This window comes from Pelodiscus sinensis, chromosome 1, assembly GCF_052426305.1.
Source record: "Pelodiscus sinensis isolate ZL-2025 chromosome 1, ASM5242630v1, whole genome shotgun sequence".
NCBI classification, from domain to species: Eukaryota; Metazoa; Chordata; order Testudines; family Trionychidae; genus Pelodiscus; species Pelodiscus sinensis.
In genome coordinates this window covers 1,984,496-2,001,490 of record NC_143052.1, presented here as the reverse complement: position 1 = coordinate 2,001,490, position 16,995 = coordinate 1,984,496, and the positions used below count along the sequence as shown (strand labels likewise).

General features: G+C 63.7%; 1 protein-coding gene and 1 pseudogene across 10 annotated transcripts in view; one reads left to right on the top strand and one right to left on the bottom strand.

The window, feature by feature from the left end:
- LOC142825021 (adenylate kinase 8 pseudogene) overlaps positions 1–16,995 on the bottom strand; it is a 378,854-nt pseudogene that overhangs the window by 167,352 nt on the left and 194,507 nt on the right. The window lies entirely within an intron of this gene.
- The window catches only part of LOC106731447 (C-type lectin-like), a 37,165-nt gene continuing 25,736 nt past the window's right edge, over positions 5,567–16,995 (top strand). For 3 of the 9 annotated variants that reach the window (XM_089777726.1, XM_075916743.2, XM_089777732.1), the window contains exon 1: positions 16,397–16,859. Coding sequence is in view for 1 of the 9 variants with exons in the window: in XM_075916746.2 (XP_075772861.2) it covers positions 6,659–6,887 (229 nt within the window). In the remaining 8 variants the exon portion in view is untranslated. Of the gene's footprint in view, positions 6,888–7,812; positions 7,968–15,732; positions 16,860–16,995 lie in introns of those variants that run through there. The other 6 variants (XM_075916741.2, XM_089777724.1, XM_075916746.2 and 3 more) reach the window with 5 other exon arrangements.

Below are 16,995 nucleotides of genomic sequence, written 5' to 3'. Positions count from 1 at the left end.
GCTCCTGCAGCCAGTCAGCTGGGGGGACCCGTTGCAGTCCACAGGCCCTCTCAAAGGAGCTGAGGAACCCGTCTATATCACCCACGTCCTTCAATTGGGCCACCACGAGCCTCTCCAAGCGTCCGGCAGTCCCGGGACCCTGGGGCCGATCCGCACTTGGCGCGGCCGGTGCCCCGCCGGTTCTCCGCTCTGCCATGGCCAGCTCATGCTGTCGCTGCCTCTCTCGATCTTGGCGCTCCTTTTCTCGGTCCTGGCGGACCCTCTCTCGGTCCTGGCGGTCCCTCTCTCGGTCCTCTACTTCCAATTTCTTTATCTGCAGCTGGATCTCCAGCCGCCACAGCTCTGCTCGGCTGGCCCCTGCCCTAGATGGGCTATGGCTTGCAGGCCTCCCGGGGAAAGCTGTCTCATCTTTCCGGCAGGCCCCAGTGCTCTGCCTCCTCTCAGAGCCTAACACTCTCTCAGGGTGGGGTCTGGCTTTTTCCCCTGGGGACAAGATCCTGGCCCCGTAGCTGCTCATTCACTTCCAGCTGGGCAATCAGCTGGGCCTTGGTAGCTTTCCGCACAGGTGTGACGTAGTGGGGGTACCTGGCTGGTTTCTACGCTGCAGGCTCTGGGGTAACCCCCACTGGCTGCAGTTGGTACCGCGGCCCAGAAGGACAGGCCATGAGTCATTCTGCAAAGAAGGTCTCAATCTGTCTGACCAGTCACCCCCCATGGAGAGGAACAAAGGAAGGTGGACTGCGGCCCTGGCTGGGGGCAGGGCTGGAAGAGGAGAGTGAGTTCCTGTCTGGAAAGCAGGGAAGAAGGAACTGGGGAAGGGGCTGGGATCCCCCCATCTCAAGGGGGCACTGAGGCCTCATAGCCCCCAGTTCCTGTAACCAGATTACATCTGTGCTGTGCTGTATCCTGGAGAAGCAATACACCAACTCTATTCCACTGGCTGGTGGAGTCTGTTTGTGCCATCTCGGGGTGCAGGAGACGGGGGACCCCCCAACGCGCCGTCACACTGGCGTCAGAAGTGGGATGCACTGCACCCTGTGGATGGAGCTTCCAGCGGTGAGCGACAAGGTGTGGTAAAAGCAAGAGCTCTGGAGACAGGCGTGCTGGAGACAGAGCGAAGCGGTTCCTGGGAACCGTGGGGCGCTGCAGCACTAGACTGGTGAGTCTGCACCGAGGGGCCCAGCGGGCAGATGGCCTACGCCCGACTCTTGAAGGCAGAGCTGGTGGGGCTGTGCAGAGAGAGGGGCTTACCTGTGCAGAAAGCAACCAAGGCCCAGCTGATTGCCCGGCTGGAAGAGAATGACCAGCCACAGGGCCAGGATCTTGTCCCCAGGGGAAGCAGCCAGACCCCACCTGAGAGTGTGTCAGGCTCAGAGAGGGGGAGGAGCGCTGGAACCCACCGGAGAGATGAGACAGCGTCTCCCGGGAGGCCTGCAAGCCGTAGCCCATCTAGGGCAGGGGCCAGCCCAGCGGATCTGCAGCAGCTGGAGATCCAGCTGCGGATAAAGGAATTGGAAGTAGAAGACCGAGAGAGGGACCGCCAGGACCGAGAGAAGGAGCGCCAGGACCGAGAGAGGCAGCGACAGCATGAGTTGGCCATGGCAGAGAGGAGAACCGGCGGGGCACCGGCTGCGCCAAGTGCGGATGGGCCCCAGGATCCCGGGACTGCCAGATGCTTGGAGAGGCTCGTGGTGGCCCAATTGATGGACATGGGCGACATAGACGGATTCCTCAGCTCCTTTGAGAGGGCCTGTGGACTGCAACGGGTTCCCCCGGCTGACTGGCTGCAGGAGCTCGTCCCCGCACTGAACCAGGAGGCGGCCGGAGTGCTCAGTCAGCTGGAGGACCTACAGCCAGGGGATTACAACCGAGTCAAGGAGGCCCTGCTGCACAAGTTCGGGCTGACCCCCGAGATGTACAGGAAGAAGTTCCGGGGGGTACAGAAAGGGCCACGGGAGACCTATGTGGACCTGGCCTCCCGCCTGGCGCAATACTGCCATAAGTGGGTGTCTGGAGTCGGAGCCCAGACCGCAGAGGAGCTGCTCAAGCTGGTCTTGATGGAGCAGTTCTATGAAGCATGCCCACCCAAACTGAGGCTGTGGCTCAAGGATCGAAGACCAGAGACCCCCCAGGAGGCCGGGAGGCTGGCGGATGAGTTCACAGAGAGCCGGTCTGGGTGTGAACGGGAGTCCCGGAGAGAAAGGGAATCGCGCAGAGACCGGATCTCGGCTGAGCGACGGAGGGAGTCAACTAAGAGATGAGCCCAGAGAACAGGTCGTCTGCGCCCCAGAGAACCAGCCATGGCCTGGACAGAGACAGCCCAAAGCCTAACTTGCCATCGCTGTGGGCAAAAAGGCCACAAGAGGGCTCAGTGCACCAGGTCCCAGGACCGGGGACTTTCCAGGGTTAACTGGCTGGGGCCGGAGGAAGGGCAGGCTGCCCCAGAGGCAGGGGCTGGCAGGCAAACCTCAGCTCAGAGAGAGGGGAAGGATGCTCAGTGCACCTCCCCTGGGAGGTCTGACCCTCGGGAGGCGGATTTCTCCATGTACCGGGTGGGGGCAGGACGGCCCCTGCGGAGCGAGTGCCTCATACCCCTGGAGGTGGATGGTAGGAAGGTGACGGGTTTCTGGGACATGGGGGCGGAGGTGACTCTGGCCCGATCCGACATAGTGGCCCCAGAGCTGATACTACCCCACACCCAGCTGACCCTGAAGGGCATAGACGGGTCCCCGTTTAAGGTGCCTGTAGCCAGGGTGCATCTGAAATGGGGGGCGAAGGAAGGTCTCAAGGAAGTGGGGGTGCACCCGCACTTGCCCACCGAGGTGCTGATGGGGAATGACCTAGAGGAGTGGCCCCATGAATCCCAGCGGGCTCTAGTCACCGCCCGGAGCCAGAGCCAGCGGGGGGCTGACAACGTGGGTCCAGGGAAGGACTCCCGGGAGAGTCCTCAGGGTCCCATCCCAGTGGACACGGGGTCCAGCCAGGCTGGGACTCCGGACCTAGGCAAAGGTGGGGGACAGGTCCCGATCCCTGCCTCAGCAGCTGAATTCCAGGCTGAGGTGCAGGCAGACCCCTCCTTGCAGAGGCTGAGGGACCAGGCTGGCCTCCGTGCAGCTCAGCCCCTGGGGTGAGGTGGCCAGGAGAGATTCCTGCAGGAGCGTGGACTCCTGTTCCGGGAATAGCTTACCCCCAGGAAGGTGAGGGCATGGGGGGTCCAGCGGCAGCTGGTCGTCCCCCAAAAGTATCGCCTCAAGCTGCTGTATTTGGCCCACGATGTCCCCGTTGGGGGCCACCGGGGGATCCGGAGCACCCGGCTGAGGCTGCTCCAACACTTCTACTGGCCGGGGATGTTTCCAGCCGTGCAACGGTACTGCCGGTCCTGTGACTCCTGCCAGAGGGGCGGGAAGGCCCAAGACAGTAGGAAAGCAGCTTGGGGGTCTCTACCCCAGATAGACCCTCTGGGCTCGCTGAGAGAGTTATGGGAGGGGAAGACCCCCCTGGATGGAGCGTGGGGTGTGGAAGCCGCCCTGGCTGTCCAGAGAAGGCTCGCTGGGCTCATGGCCCCGGCCCGAGAGACCCTGGCCAGAGATCAAGGCCAGCGGAAGGGTGGGTGTGACCCCCGAGGACAGGCCTGTGCCAGTCGCCCTGGAGCGGGGCGGCGAGTGGACAGAGGGAAGCCAGCTCATGTGGGGCCTCGCCGCGGCCGGCCCGAGAGAAGGGGAGCACCCATGTCCCCAGGGCGGGTTCCCATGCAGAGGACCCGAACTTCCTTAGGTCACGAGCGGAGTGACCCTGCTCAGTTCGCTCTCGGAGGGGGGAGAACTGTGACGTAGTGGGGGTACCTGGCTGGTTTCTACGCTGCTGGCTCTGGGGTAACCCCCACTGGCTGCAGTTGGTACCGCAGCCCAGAAGGACAGGCCATGAGTCATTATGCAAAGAAGGTCTCAACCTGCCTGACCAGTCACCCCCCATGGAGAGGAACAAAGGAAGGTGGAATGCGACCCTGGCTGGGGGCAGGGCTGGAAGAGGAGAGTGAGTTCCTGTCTGGAAAGCAGGGAAGAAGGAACTGGGGAAGGGGCTGGGATTCCCCCATCTCAAGGGGGCACTGAGGCCTCTTAGCCCCCAGTTCCTGTAACCTGATGACATCTGTGCTGTGCTGTATCCTGGAGGAGCAATAAACCACCCTCAATTCCACTGGCTGGTGGAGTCTGTTTGTGCCATTTCGGGGTGGAGGAGACGGGGGACCCCCAACGCGCCGTCACAACAGGCAAGTCCCTCTCTCTGCACAGCTTCACCAGCTCTGCCTTCAAGAGTCGGGCGTAGGCCATCTGCCCGCTGGTCCCCTCGGTGCAGACTCACCAGTCTAGTGCTGCAGCGCCCCACGATTCCCCGGAACCGCTTCGCTCTGTCTCCAGCACGCTTGGCTCCAGGGCTGTTGCTTCTACTGCGCCTTGTCACTCGCTGCTGGGAGCTTCATCCACGGGGTGCAGTGGATCCCGCTCCTGAGACCCGTTGCGACGGCGCGTTGGGGTCCCCCATCTCCTGCACCCCCGTAGTGGCACGAACAGACTGCACCAGCCGGTAGAACAGAGGGAGTTTATTGCCTCTCCAGGATACAGCACAGCACAGATGGAATCGGGATCCAGGGAGGCCTAGGGTGCCTCAGCCCCCCTTGATATGGGGGGGGTCTTGGCTCCTAAATCCCAGCCCCTTTCCTAGGCTGCTTCCTCCATGATACCAGACAGAGACTAACTAACTCTCCTCCCGCCCTGCCCCCCAGCCAGGGCAGCATCCACCTTCCTTTGTTTCTCTCCCTGGGGGGTAGCTGGTCAGACAGGTTTGGAGCCCCCTTTGCATAATGACTCACCCCCTGCCCTGGTGGGCTGCGCTACAGCCAGCAGCCAGTGGAGGTCGCTCACAGCCCCAGCAAGTTATGCCCCACTACGTCACAGCCGTGTGTCCCGTATTGTTGAAAGCGTCTGGCAACCCCAGGTCTGAGCCAGACGGGGGCCAGCTCGTCTCCTGGCTCGGGGAGACCCTGGGACGTTCAGGCCCATGCTGCAGCCAGGCTCCCGCCCCGCCCTGGGTCCCTCCTTGTCCCCCTGGGATAGCTGGGGGTGCAAGTCCCCATGGAGGGCCTGCCCACCGCCCTGTGCCCCAGGAGCTGGCGGTCTCCTTAGCTCCTCTCCCTGGCTCCAGCAGAGGGAGGTGGAGAGGGAGGCGCCTGGCCCAGGGGGGTTGGGAGCTGGCTGCAGGACACTGATGGGGCCCATCTCCTCCCTCCCATCCCAGCTCAGCACAGCCCCCACTAGGGAGCTCGGGGCCCAGCTGGGACTGTCCCTCAGGGGCCCAGCCGAGGACACCGGCCGGCCGGGGAGTGGCCCGACCCCTCTGCCCACTGCTGCTGTGCCAGAGGTGAGGGACCCGCTGGGCCCCTGAGCACTGACATCGACAGACGCCAGGTCAGGGTCCTGCTGGAATGTCGACCCCCGAGCCTGCCCCCCCCAGGGAATGGGATTCCTGTTGCTGAGCACCAGAGCCTCTGGGACCCTCGCTGTGCGTGTGTTCATGGGAGGTGGTGTGTGAGTGTACATGAGGTGCTGTGCGTGTGTGTGTGTATACGAGGGTCTGTGGTGTGTGCGTAAAGGAGGGGCTGTGCGTGTGTGTACATGGGAGGTGGTGTGTGAGTGTACATGAGGTGCTGTGTGTGTGTGTGTATACGAGGGGCTGTGGTGTGTGCGTAAAGGAGGGGCCGTGTGTGAGTGTACATGAGGTGCTGTGCGTGTGTGTATACGAGGGGCTGTGGAAAGGAGGGACTGTGCGTGTGTGTACATGGGAGGCGGCGTGTGAGTACATGAGGTGCTGTGCGTGTGTGTGTGTGTTTTCCTCTGAGGGAGGGGCACTTCCACTAATTCCCACTCGCCCTTGGCACACACCCGTGGCGGCTTGTGGCAAAGGATCCGTGTTTGTTTAACAGAAACATGAGCGAAGCGAAGGGGGAGCCGCGCGGCAAAGCAAACAGGGACGCGTCCCGCAGCCCCAGGCCTCCCGTGCGCGCGGCCAGAGTTTGCTGTCCGGCGGGTGGGGCGCTGGGGCTCGCCTGGATCACAGCCCAGGCCAGGCCAGTCTCACTGCTCCCGCGGTTCCTGGTTCACGGTGCAGAAGCGGCAGAACGAGGCTGGTGGCTGCAAGGGGCAAACAGACGAGCCCAGGGGGGAAATGAGGCACAAATGTTTCCCGGGGAGGCTGATGCACCATTGGCACAAACAGCCAAATCCAGGGAGGGATTCCCCCTCGTTTGGTGCCTCCAGTGCAGACGAGCGGCCAGTCCGGTGTGTGCGGGGTCAGAACGTGGGTACGGGGGCTGGGACGTGCGGGGGGCAGATCTGATGCTCTAATGGGCCCTCGGGCCTCACACTCTGCTAACGCCTGAGGAGCTGGGCGGGGTGGAGGGAGCAGCCCCTGGGGCGTCACTGCCCAGCCCCCTGGGCCCCCGACCCAACTGCCTTTCAGTGGGGCTCCAGGGGAACCCCTCAAACAGCCAGAGGGGCCGGCCAGGGCCAGGACACCAGCCTAGCAGAGTGGCAGTGACATCACAAAGGTGGCAGTGACATCACAAAGGGCCCATTGCACGACCACGGCCTATTGGGGGACAGCGATGACCTCACAAAGAGTCTCTGGCAACAGCCAATCAGGACAGAGGCGCAAGGGCGGGGCAAGCGCCGAGTTTTCCGCGGCTTGGCAGCAGCGCGGCCCCTTCCCAGGGTCTCTGCGGGGGCCGGATGGAGAATCGGGACCGAGGGGGGGGCAGGAGGAGCCTCGGCGGCGTTTCCCCTTCCCTGCGCCCGGTCGATCGGCCCCGGTGGGACGGTCGGAGCCTCGGAAAGGTTTGGAGCCTGCTCGGTCTGCTTCCCCTTTGCCTCCTGTCCCCCCCCCCCGTCTCGCCTTCTCCTGCGTCTTCCCCCTTTCCCTGCCCCGCCAAGTGGGGAGGGTGTTGGGGGGTCGGGGCGGTGGGAGGCCTCACACAGAGCTGGGGCTGGCAGAGCGCTGGGAGCAGGAGGTGACTGAGACCCACCCCCTCCCCCCCAGCTCCCAGGGTCTCGCTGCCGACTGGCCGAGCGGGTGGTTACTGACGGGGGAGGCTGGCGGCCTTTTGTTCCCTTCCAAACCGTTCTCGGGGAGTCGTTCTGAATGGTTCCCAGCCCTGCGGGGGGGGGGGGGGGGGCTAACGCCTGGGGCTCCGCGGGGGTCTGGCTTGGGACCATGTAGCTATCGGCATCCAGAGGGCGCTTAGTACGTTGGCAGATGGTCCCAAGCTGGGAGGAGTGGCCGGTGCTCGGGGGACAGGCTCGTACTGCAAACGGATCCGCACAAAGTGAGGAATGGGCTGCGGCACACGGGATGCAGCTGAATGAGGAGAAATGCCAAGTGCACCGCTTAGGACGGACCCGCCATTTGGCACATGGCGCGTGGGAAGCGACTGGCTAGGGAGGATCCGGCAGGAAGGGGTCTAGGGGGCAGAGTCCACAAGCCAAATAGGAATCAGCAGGGTGACACTGGCGCAAAACCAAGCAAACGGCACGAACAGGAGGGTTGTGAGCCAGACTCGGGAAGCGCTTCTTCCGCTCTGCTCTGCGCTGAGTCTCGCTGCTGGTCAGGCCTCTTGGATTATTGGCTCCAGTCCTGGGCCCCACATTTCAGGAGTGTGGTCTAGTGCCAGGAAAAGTTATGGAAACAGTGAACTGCAATTTGAGTCCTTTTTTTGTTTTTTTGTTTTTGGAAGAGGCATTTCTGGAGCCACATGTCAGTCCAAACCCTCTCTCCGAAGCTCCCTTCTTCCCGATGGGCGGAGGCAGACTGGGTTTGCACGTCCACAAGAAAAGCAGACGAGCAGACGCATTCCCTGGATGCAGGGGGGGTTCTGGGAGAGCACTGGGCCTGAGACGGGCCAGGAGAGCCGTTTTCAGGTACCTAACGTTGGGTTCAGGGAGGAGGCGAATTGTTCCCCTTGGCCTCCGAGGATCGGACAAGCAGCAATGGGCTTAACTGCAGCGAGGGAGGTTCAGGCTGGACATTCGGGGACACGTCCTGTGCGGGGGTTACACACGGGGGATATTTCCGAGCAGACACCGGGCAGGGATGGGCTAACGGGGCTGGGTCCAGCCGGACGGGCGGGGGCCTGGACCCGACGATCTCTGACGACTGGTGCCCGTTCCTGTGGGGGTTGGGCGGTGGCTGGGTGGAGGGGGTTGGGCTCTGACTGTCAGGGGGTGGTTGGGGGTAGGACATCAGCCTGACTGGGGGGGTGAGGCAATGACACCACAAGGGCCTGGGGCAGGCGGGGGGGGAAGGGCCGAGCTCATGGAGATCCCCTGACATCAGCTGCAAGGCAGGGCAGCCTCAGAGTCACCCCCCAGGCTGTGTGGGGAGCCCCCCAAAGAGGCGGGGCTGGAATCGCTCTGAGACCGACCCCTCTGGGGTGACCTGGGCCAGCCCTTGGGACGTCCCCGAGATCTCTCGCCCCCCCATCTCGCTGCTGATTGGCCGAGCAGGGGGCCACGGACAGGGAGGAGGTTTCCCAGGTTCCTGGGTGTGACTCCCCCCCTCCCGCCCTTCATTTGCAGGCCCTGCACGGGCGGGGGGGGGCCTCCAGCTGGCCCGGCAGGGGGACCTGCGGGCACAGCCCCACACAGGCGCCAGGATGGCTAAATGGACGGTAAGATGGATAGGAAGCTGGCTAGAAGGCCGGGCCCAGCGGGTAGTGATCAACGGCTCGATGTCAGGCTGGCGGTCGGTTTCTAGCGGAGTGCCCCAAGGTTCGGTTCTAGGACCGGTTTTGTTTTGTCTTGGCCACCTCCTCCCAGGGGCTGAGCTGCACGGAGGCCAGCCTGGTCCCTCAGCCTCTGCAAGGAGGGGTCTGCCTGCACCTCCGCCTGGAATTCAGCTGCTGGGGCAGGGATCTGGACCTGTCCCCCACCTCTGCCTAGGTCCGGAGTCCCAGCCTGGCTGGACCCCGTGTCCACTGGGATGGGACCCTGAGGACTCTGCCAGGAGTCCTTCCCTGGACCCATGTTGTCAGCCCCCCGCTGGCTCTGGCTCCGGGTAGTGACTAGAGCCCGCTGGGATTCATGGGGCCACTCCTCTAGGTCATTCCCCATCAGCACCTCGGTGGGCAAGTGCGGGTGCACCCCCACTTCCTTGAGACCTTCCTTGGCTCCCCATTTCAGATGCACCCTGGCTACAGGCACCTTAAACGGGGACCCATCTATGCCCCTCAGGGTCAGCTGCGTGTGGGGTAGTATCTGCTCCGGGGCCACTATGTCTGATTGGGCCAGAGTCACCTACGCCCCCATGTCCCAGAAGCCCGTCACCTTCCTACCATCCACCTCCAGGGGTATGAGGCACTCGCTCTGCAGGGGCCGCCCTGCCCCCACCCGGTACATGGAGAAATCCGCCTCCCGAGGGTCAGACCTCCCAGGGGAGGTGCACTGAGCATCCTTCCCCTCTCTCTGAGCTGGGGTTTGCCGGCCAGCCCCTGCCTCTGGGGCAGCCTGCCCTTCCTCCCGCCCCAGCCAGTTAACCCTGGAAAGTCCCCGGTCCTGGGACCTGGTGCACTGAGCCCTCTTGTGGCCTTTTTGCCCACAGCGATGGTAAGTTAGGCTTTGGGCTGTCTCTGTCCAGGCCCTGGCTGGTTCTCTGGGGCGCAGACGACCTGTTCCTTGGGCTCGCTCCGTAGTTGACTCCCTCCGTTGCTCAGCCGAGATCCGGTCTCTGCGCGGTTCCCTTTCTCTCCGGGACTCCCATTCACACCCGGACCGGCTCTCCGTGAACTCATCTGCCAGTCTCCCGGCCTCCTGGGGGGTCTCTGGTCTGCGGTCCTTGAGCCACAGCCTCAGTTTGGGTGGGCACGCTTCATAGAACTGCTCCATCAGGACCAGCTTGAGCAGCTCCTCTGCGGTCTGGGCTCCGACTCCAGACACCCACTTGCGGCTGTATTGCGCGAGGCGGGAGGCCAGGTCCACATAGGTCTCCCGTGGCCCTTTCTGTTCCCCCCGGAACTTCTTCCTGTACATCTCGGGGGTCAGCCCGAACTTGTGCAGCAGGGCCTCCTTGACTCGGTTGTAATCCCCTGGCTGTAGGTCCTCCAGCTGACTGAGCACTCCGGCCGCCTCCTGGTTCAGTGCGGGGATGAGCTCCTGCAGCCAGTCAGCTGGGGGGACCCGTTGCAGTCCACAGGCCCTCTCAAAGGAGCTGAGGAACCCGTCTATGTCACCCACGTCCTTCAATTGGGCCACCATGAGCCTCTCCAAGTGTCTGGCAGTCCTGGGACCCTGGGGCCCATCCGCACTTGGCGCAGCCGGTGCCCCACCGGTTCTCCTCTCTGCCATGGCCAACTCATGCTGTCGCTGCCTCTCTCGATCTTGGCGCTCCTTTTCTCAGTCCTGGCGGACCCTCTCTCGGTCCTCTACTTCCAATTCCTTTATCCGCAGCTGGATCTCCAGCCGCCACGGCTCTGCTCGGCTGGCCCCTGCCCTAGATGGGCTACGGCTTGCAGGCCTCCCGGGGAAAGCTGTCTCATCTCTCCGGCAGGCCCCAGTGCTCTGCCTCCTCTCAGAGCCTGACACACTCTCAGGGGGGGTCGGGCTTTTTCCCCTGGGGACAAGATCCTGGCCCCGTAGCTGCTCATTCTCTTCCAGCTGGACAATCAGCTGGGCCTTGGTAGCTTCCCGCACAGGTGTGACGTAGTGGGGGTACCTGGCTGGTTTCTACGCTGCAGGCACTGGGGTAACCCCCACTGGCTGCAGTTGGTACCGCGGCCCAGAAGGACAGGCCATGAGTCATTCTGCAAAGGTGTCAACCTGTCTGACCAGTCACCCCCCATGGAGAGGAACAAAGGAAGGTGGACTGCGGCCCTGGCTGGGGGCAGGGCTGGAAGAGGAGAGTGAGTTCCTGTCTGGAAAGCAGGGAAGAAGGAACTGGGGAAGGGGCTGGGATCCCCCCATCTCAAGGGGGCACTGAGGCCTCATAGCCCCCAGTTCCTGTAACCAGATTACATCTGTGCTGTGCTGTATCCTGGAGAAGCAATACACCAACTCTATTCCACTGGCTGGTGGAGTCTGTTTGTGCCATCTCGGGGTGCAGGAGACAGGGGACCCCCCAACGCGCCGTCACACTGGTGTCAGGGGTGGGATGCACTGCACCCCGTGGATGAAGCTTCCAGCGGTGAGCGACAAGGTGTGGTAGAAGCAAGAGCTCTGGAGACAGGCATGCTGGAGACAGAGCGAAGCAGTTCCTGGGAACCGTGGGGTGCTGCAGCACTAGACTGGTGAGTCTGCACCAAGGGGACCAGCGGGCCGATGGCCTACGCCCGACTCCTGAAGGCAGAGCTGGTGGGGCTGTGCAGAGAGAGGGGCTTGCCTGTGCAGAAAGCAACCAAGGCCCAGCTGATTGCCCAGCTGGAAGAGAATGACCAGCCACAGGGCCAGGATCTTGTCCCCAGGGGAAGCAGCCAGACCCCCCCTGAGAGTGTGTTAGGCTCAGAGAGGGGGAGGAGCGCTGGAACCCACCGGAGAGATGAGACAGCGTCTCCCGGGAGGCCTGCAAGCCATAGCCCATCTAGGGCAGGGGCCAGCCCAGCGGAGCTGCAGCAGCTGGAGATCCAGCTGCGGATAAAGGAATTGGAAGTACAGGACCGAGAGAGGGACCGCCAGGACCGAGAGAAGGAGCGCCAGGATCGAGAGAGGCAGCGACAGCATGAGCTGGCCATGGCAGAGCGGAGAACCGGCGGGGCACCGGCTGCGCCAAGTGCGGATGGGCCCCAGGGTCCCAGGACTGCCAGATGCTTGGAGAGGCTCGTGGTGGCCCAATTGAAAGACATGGGTGACATAGACGGGTTCCTCAGCTTCTTTGAGAGGGCCTGTGGACTGCAACGGGTTCCCCCAGCTGACTGGCTGCAGGAGCTCATCCCCGCACTGAACCAGGAGGCGGCCGGAGTGCTCAGTCAGCTGGAGGACCTACAGCCAGGGGATTACAACCGCGTCAAGGAGGCCCTGCTGCACAAGTTCGGGCTGACCCCCGAGATGTACAGGAAGAAGTTCCGGGGGGTACAGAAAGGGCCACGGGAGACCTATGTGGACCTGGCCTCCCGCCTGGCACAATACGGCCGCAAGTGGGTGTCTGGAGTCGGAGCCCAGGCCACAGAGGTGCTGCTCAAGCTGGTCTTGATGGAGCAGTTCTGTGAAGCGTGCCCACCCAAACTGAGGCTGTGGCTCAAGGACCGCAGACCAGAGAACCTCCAGGAGGCCGGGAGGCTTGCAGATGAGCTCACGGAGAGTGGGTCCGGGCGTGAACGGGAGTCCCCGAGAGAAAGGGAACCGCGCAGAGACCGGTTCTCAGCTGAGCGATGGAGGGAGTCAACTACGAGGCGAGCCCAAGGAACAGGTCGTCTGTGCCCCAGAGAACCAGCCAGGGCCTGGACAGAGACAGCCCAAAGCCTAACTTGCCATCGCTGTGGGCAAAAAGGCCACAAGAGGGCTCAGTGCACCAGGTCCCAGGACCGGGGACTTTCCAGGGTTAACTGGCTGGGGCGGGAGGAAGGGCAGGTCGCCCCAGAGGCAGGGGCTGGCCGGCAAACCTCAGCTCAGAGAGAGGGGAAGGATGCTCAGTGCACCTCCCCTGGGAGGTCTGACCCTCGGGAGGCGGATTTCTCCGTGTACCGGGTGGGGGCAGGACGGCCCCTGCGGAGCGAGTGCCTCATACCCCTGGAGGTGGATGGTAGGAAGGTGACGGGCTTCTGGGACACGGGGGCGGAGGTGACTCTGGCCCGATCCGACATAGTGGCCCCAGAGCGGATACTACCCCATGCGCAGCTGACCCTGAAGGGCATAGACGGGTCCCCGTTTAAGGTGCCTGTAGCCAGGGTGCATCTGAAATGGGGGGCCAAGGAAGACCTCAAGGAAGTGGGGGTGCACCCGCACTTGCCCACCGAGGTGTCGATGGGGAATGACCTAGAGGAGTGGCCCCATGAATCCCAGCGGGCTCTAGTCACTACCCGGAGCCAGAGCCAGCGGGGGGCTGGCAACGTGGGTCCAGGGAAGGACTCCTGGCAGAGTCCTCAGGGTCCCATCCCAGTGGACACGGGGTCCAGCCAGGCTGGGACTCCGGACCTAGGCAAAGGTGGGGAACAGGTCCCGATCCCTGCCTCAGCAGCTGAATTCCAGGCTGAGGTGCAGGCAGACCCCTCCTTGCAGCGGCTGAGGGACCAGGCTGGCCTCCGTGCAGCTCAGCCCCGGGCTAGAGGTGGCCAGGAGAGATTCCGGTGGGAGCATGGACTCCTGTTCGGGGAATGGCTTCCCCCCCAGGAAGGTGAGGGCATGGGGGGTCCAGCGGCAGCTGGTCGTCCCCCAAAAGCATCACCTCAAGCTGCTGTATTTGGCTAACGACATCCCCATTGCGGGCCACCGGGGGATCTGGAGCACCCGGCTGAGGCTGCTCCAACACTTCTACTGGCCGGGGATGTTTCCAGCTGTGCAACGGTACTGCCAGTCTGGTGACTCCTGCCAGAGGGGCGGGAAGCCGCCCTGGCTGTCCAGAGAAGGCTCGCTGGGCTCATGGCCCCGGCCCGAGAGACCCTGGCCAGAGGTCAAGGCCAGCGGAAGGGTGGGTGTGACCCCCGAGGACAGGCCTGTGCCAGTCGCCCTGGAGCGGTGCAGCGAGTGGACAGAGGGAAGCCAGCTCATGTGGGGCCTCGCCGCGGCCGGCCTGAGTCAAGGGGAGCACCCATGTCCCCAGGGCGGGTTCCCACGCAGAGGACCCGAACTACCCTAGGTCACGAGCGGAGTGACCCTGCTCAGTTCGCTCTCGGAGGGGGGAGAACTGTGATGTAGTGGGGGTACCTGGCTGGTTTCTACGCTGCTGGCTCTGGGGTAACCCCCACTGGCTGCAGTTGGTACCGCGGCCCAGAAGGACAGGCCATGAGTCATTATGCAAAGAAGGTCTCAATCTGTCTGACCAGTCACCCCCCATGGAGAGGAACAAAGGAAGGTGGAATGCGACCCTGGCTGGGGGCAGGGCTGGAAGAGGAGAGTGAGTTCCTGTTTGGAAAGCAGGGAAGAAGGAACTGGGGAAGGGGCTGGGATCCCCCCTTCTCAAGGGGGCACTGAGGCCTCTTAGCCCCCAGTTCCTGTAACCTGATGACATCTGTGCTGGGCTGTATCGTGGAGAAGCAATAAACCACCCTCAATTCCACTGGCTGGTGGAGTCTGTTTGTGCCATTTCGGGGTGGAGGAGACGGGGGACCCCCAACGCGCCGTCACAACAGGCAAGCCCCTCTCTCTACACAGCTTCACCAGCTCTGCCTTCAAGAGTCGGGCGTAGGCCATCTGCCCGCTGGTCCCCTCGGTGCAGACTCACCAGTCTAGTGCTGCAGCGCCCCACGATTCCCCGGAACCGCTTCGCTCTGTCTCCAGCACACTTGGCTCCAGGGCTGTTGCTTCTACTGCGCCTTGTCGCTCGCCGCTGGAAGCTCCATCCACGGGGTGCAGTGCATCCCGCTCCTGACACCAGCGTGACGGCGCGTTGGGGTCCCCCATCTCCTGCACCCCCGTAGTGGCACGAACAGAGTGCACCAGCCGGTAGAACAGAGGGAGTTTATTACCTCTCCAGGATACAGCACAGCACAGATGGAATCTGGATCCAGGGAGGCCTAGGGTGCCTCAGCCCCCCTTGATATGGGGGGTCTCGGCTCCTAAACCCGAGCCCCTTTCCTAGGCTGCTTCCTCCATGATACCAGACAGAGACTAACTAACTCTCCTCCCGCCCTGCCCCCCAGCCAGGGCAGCATCCACCTTCCTTTGTTTCTCTCCCTGGGGGGTAGCTGGTCAGACAGGTTTGGAGCCCCCTTTGCATAATGACTCACCCCCTGCCCTGGTGGGCTGCGCTACAGCCAGCAGCCAGTGGAGGTCGCTCACAGCCCCAGCAAGTTATGCCCCACTACGTCACAGCCGTGTGTCCCGTATTGTTGAAAGCGTCTGGCAACCCCAGGTCTGAGCCAGACGGGGGCCAGCTCATCTCCTGGCTTGGGGAGACCCTGGGACGTTCAGCCCATGCTGCAGCCAGGCTCTCGGCCCGCCCTGGGTCCCTCCTTGTCCCCCTGGGGCAGCTGGGGGTGCAAGTCCCCATGGAGGGCCTGCCCACCGCCCTGTGCCCCAGGAGCTGGCGGTCTCCTTAGCTCCTCTCCCTGGCTCCAGCAGAGGGAGGTGGAGAGGGAGGCGCCTGGGCCAGGGGGGTTGGGAGCTGGCTGCAGGACACTGATGGGGCCCATCTCCTCCCTCCCATCCCAGCTCAGCACAGCCCCCACTAGGGAGCTCGGGGCCCAGCTGGGACTGTCCCTCAGGGGCCCAGCCGAGGACACCGGCCGGCCGGGGAGTGGCCCGACCCCTCTGCCCATTGCTGCTGTGCCAGAGGTGAGGGACCCGCTGGGCCCCTGAGCACTGACATCGACAGACGCCAGGTCAGGGTCCTGCTGGAATGTCGAGCCCCGAGCCTGCCCCCCCCAGGGAATGGGATTCCTGTTGCTGCACACCAGAGCCTCTGGGACCCTTGCTGTGCATGTGTACATGGGAGGTGGGGTGTGAGTGTACATGAGGTGCTGTGTGTCTGTGTATACGAGGGGCTGTGGTGTGTGCCTAAAGGAGGGGCTGTGCGTGTGTGTACGTGGGAGGCGGTGTGTGAGTGTACATGAGGTGCTGTGCGTGTGTGTATACGAGGGGGTGTGGAAAGGAGGGACTGTGCGTGTGTGTACATGGGAGGCGGCGTGTGAGTACATGAGGTGCAGTGCGTGTGTGTGTGTGTTTTCCTCTGAGGGAGGGGCACTTCCGCTAATTCCCACTCGCCCTTGGCACACACCCGCGGCGGCTTGTGGCAAAGGATCCGTGTTTGTTTAACAGAAACACGAGCGAAGCGAAGGGGGAGCCGCGCGGCAAAGCAAACAGGGACGCGTCCCGCAGCCCCAGGCCTCCCGTGCGCGCGGCCGGAGTTTGCTGTCTGGGGGGTGGGGCGCTGGGGCTCGCCTGGATCACAGCCCAGGCCAGGCCAGTCTCACTGCTCCCGCGGTTCCTGGTTCACGGTGCAGAAACGGCAGAACGAGGCTGGTGGCTGCAAGGGGCAAACAGACGAGCCCAGGGGGGAAATGAGGCACAAATGTTTCCCGGGGAGGCTGATGCACCGTTGGCACAAACAGCCAAATCCAGGGAGGGATTCCCCCTTGTTTGGTGCCTCCAGTGCAGACGAGCGGCCAGTCCGGTGTGTGCGGGGTCAGAACGTGGGTACGGGGGCTGGGACGTGCGGGGGGCAGATCTGATGCTCTAATGGGCCCTCGGGCCTCACACTCTGCTAACGACTGAGGAGCTGTGGGGGGCGGAGGGAGCAGCCCCTGGGGCGTCACTGCCCAGCCCGCTGGACCCCAGACCCAACTGCCATTCAGTGGGGCTCCAGGGGAACCCCTCAGACAGCCAGAGGGGCCGGCCAGGGCCAGGACACCAGCCTAGCAGAGTGGCAGTGACATCACAAAGGTGGCAGTGACATCACAAAGGGCCCATTGCACGACTACGGCCTATTGGGGGACAGCGATGACCTCACAAAGAGACCCTGGCAACAGCCAATCAGGACAGAGGCGCAAGGGCGGGGCAAGCGCCGAGTTTCCCGTGGCTTGGCAGCAGCGCGGCCCCTTCCCAGGGTCTCTGCGGGGGCCGGATGGCGAATCGGGACCGAGGGGCGGGGGCAGGAGGAGCCTCGGCTGCGTTTCCCCTTCCCTGCGCCCGGTCGATCGGCCCCGGTGAGACGGTCGGAGCATCGGAAAGGTTTGGAGCCTGCTCGGTCTGCTTCCCCTTTGCCCCCTGCCCCCCCCCCCCGTCTCGCCTTCTCCTGCGTCTTCCCCCTTTCCCTGCCCCGCCAAGTGGGGAGGGTGTTGGGGGGTCGGGGCGGTGGGAGGCCTCA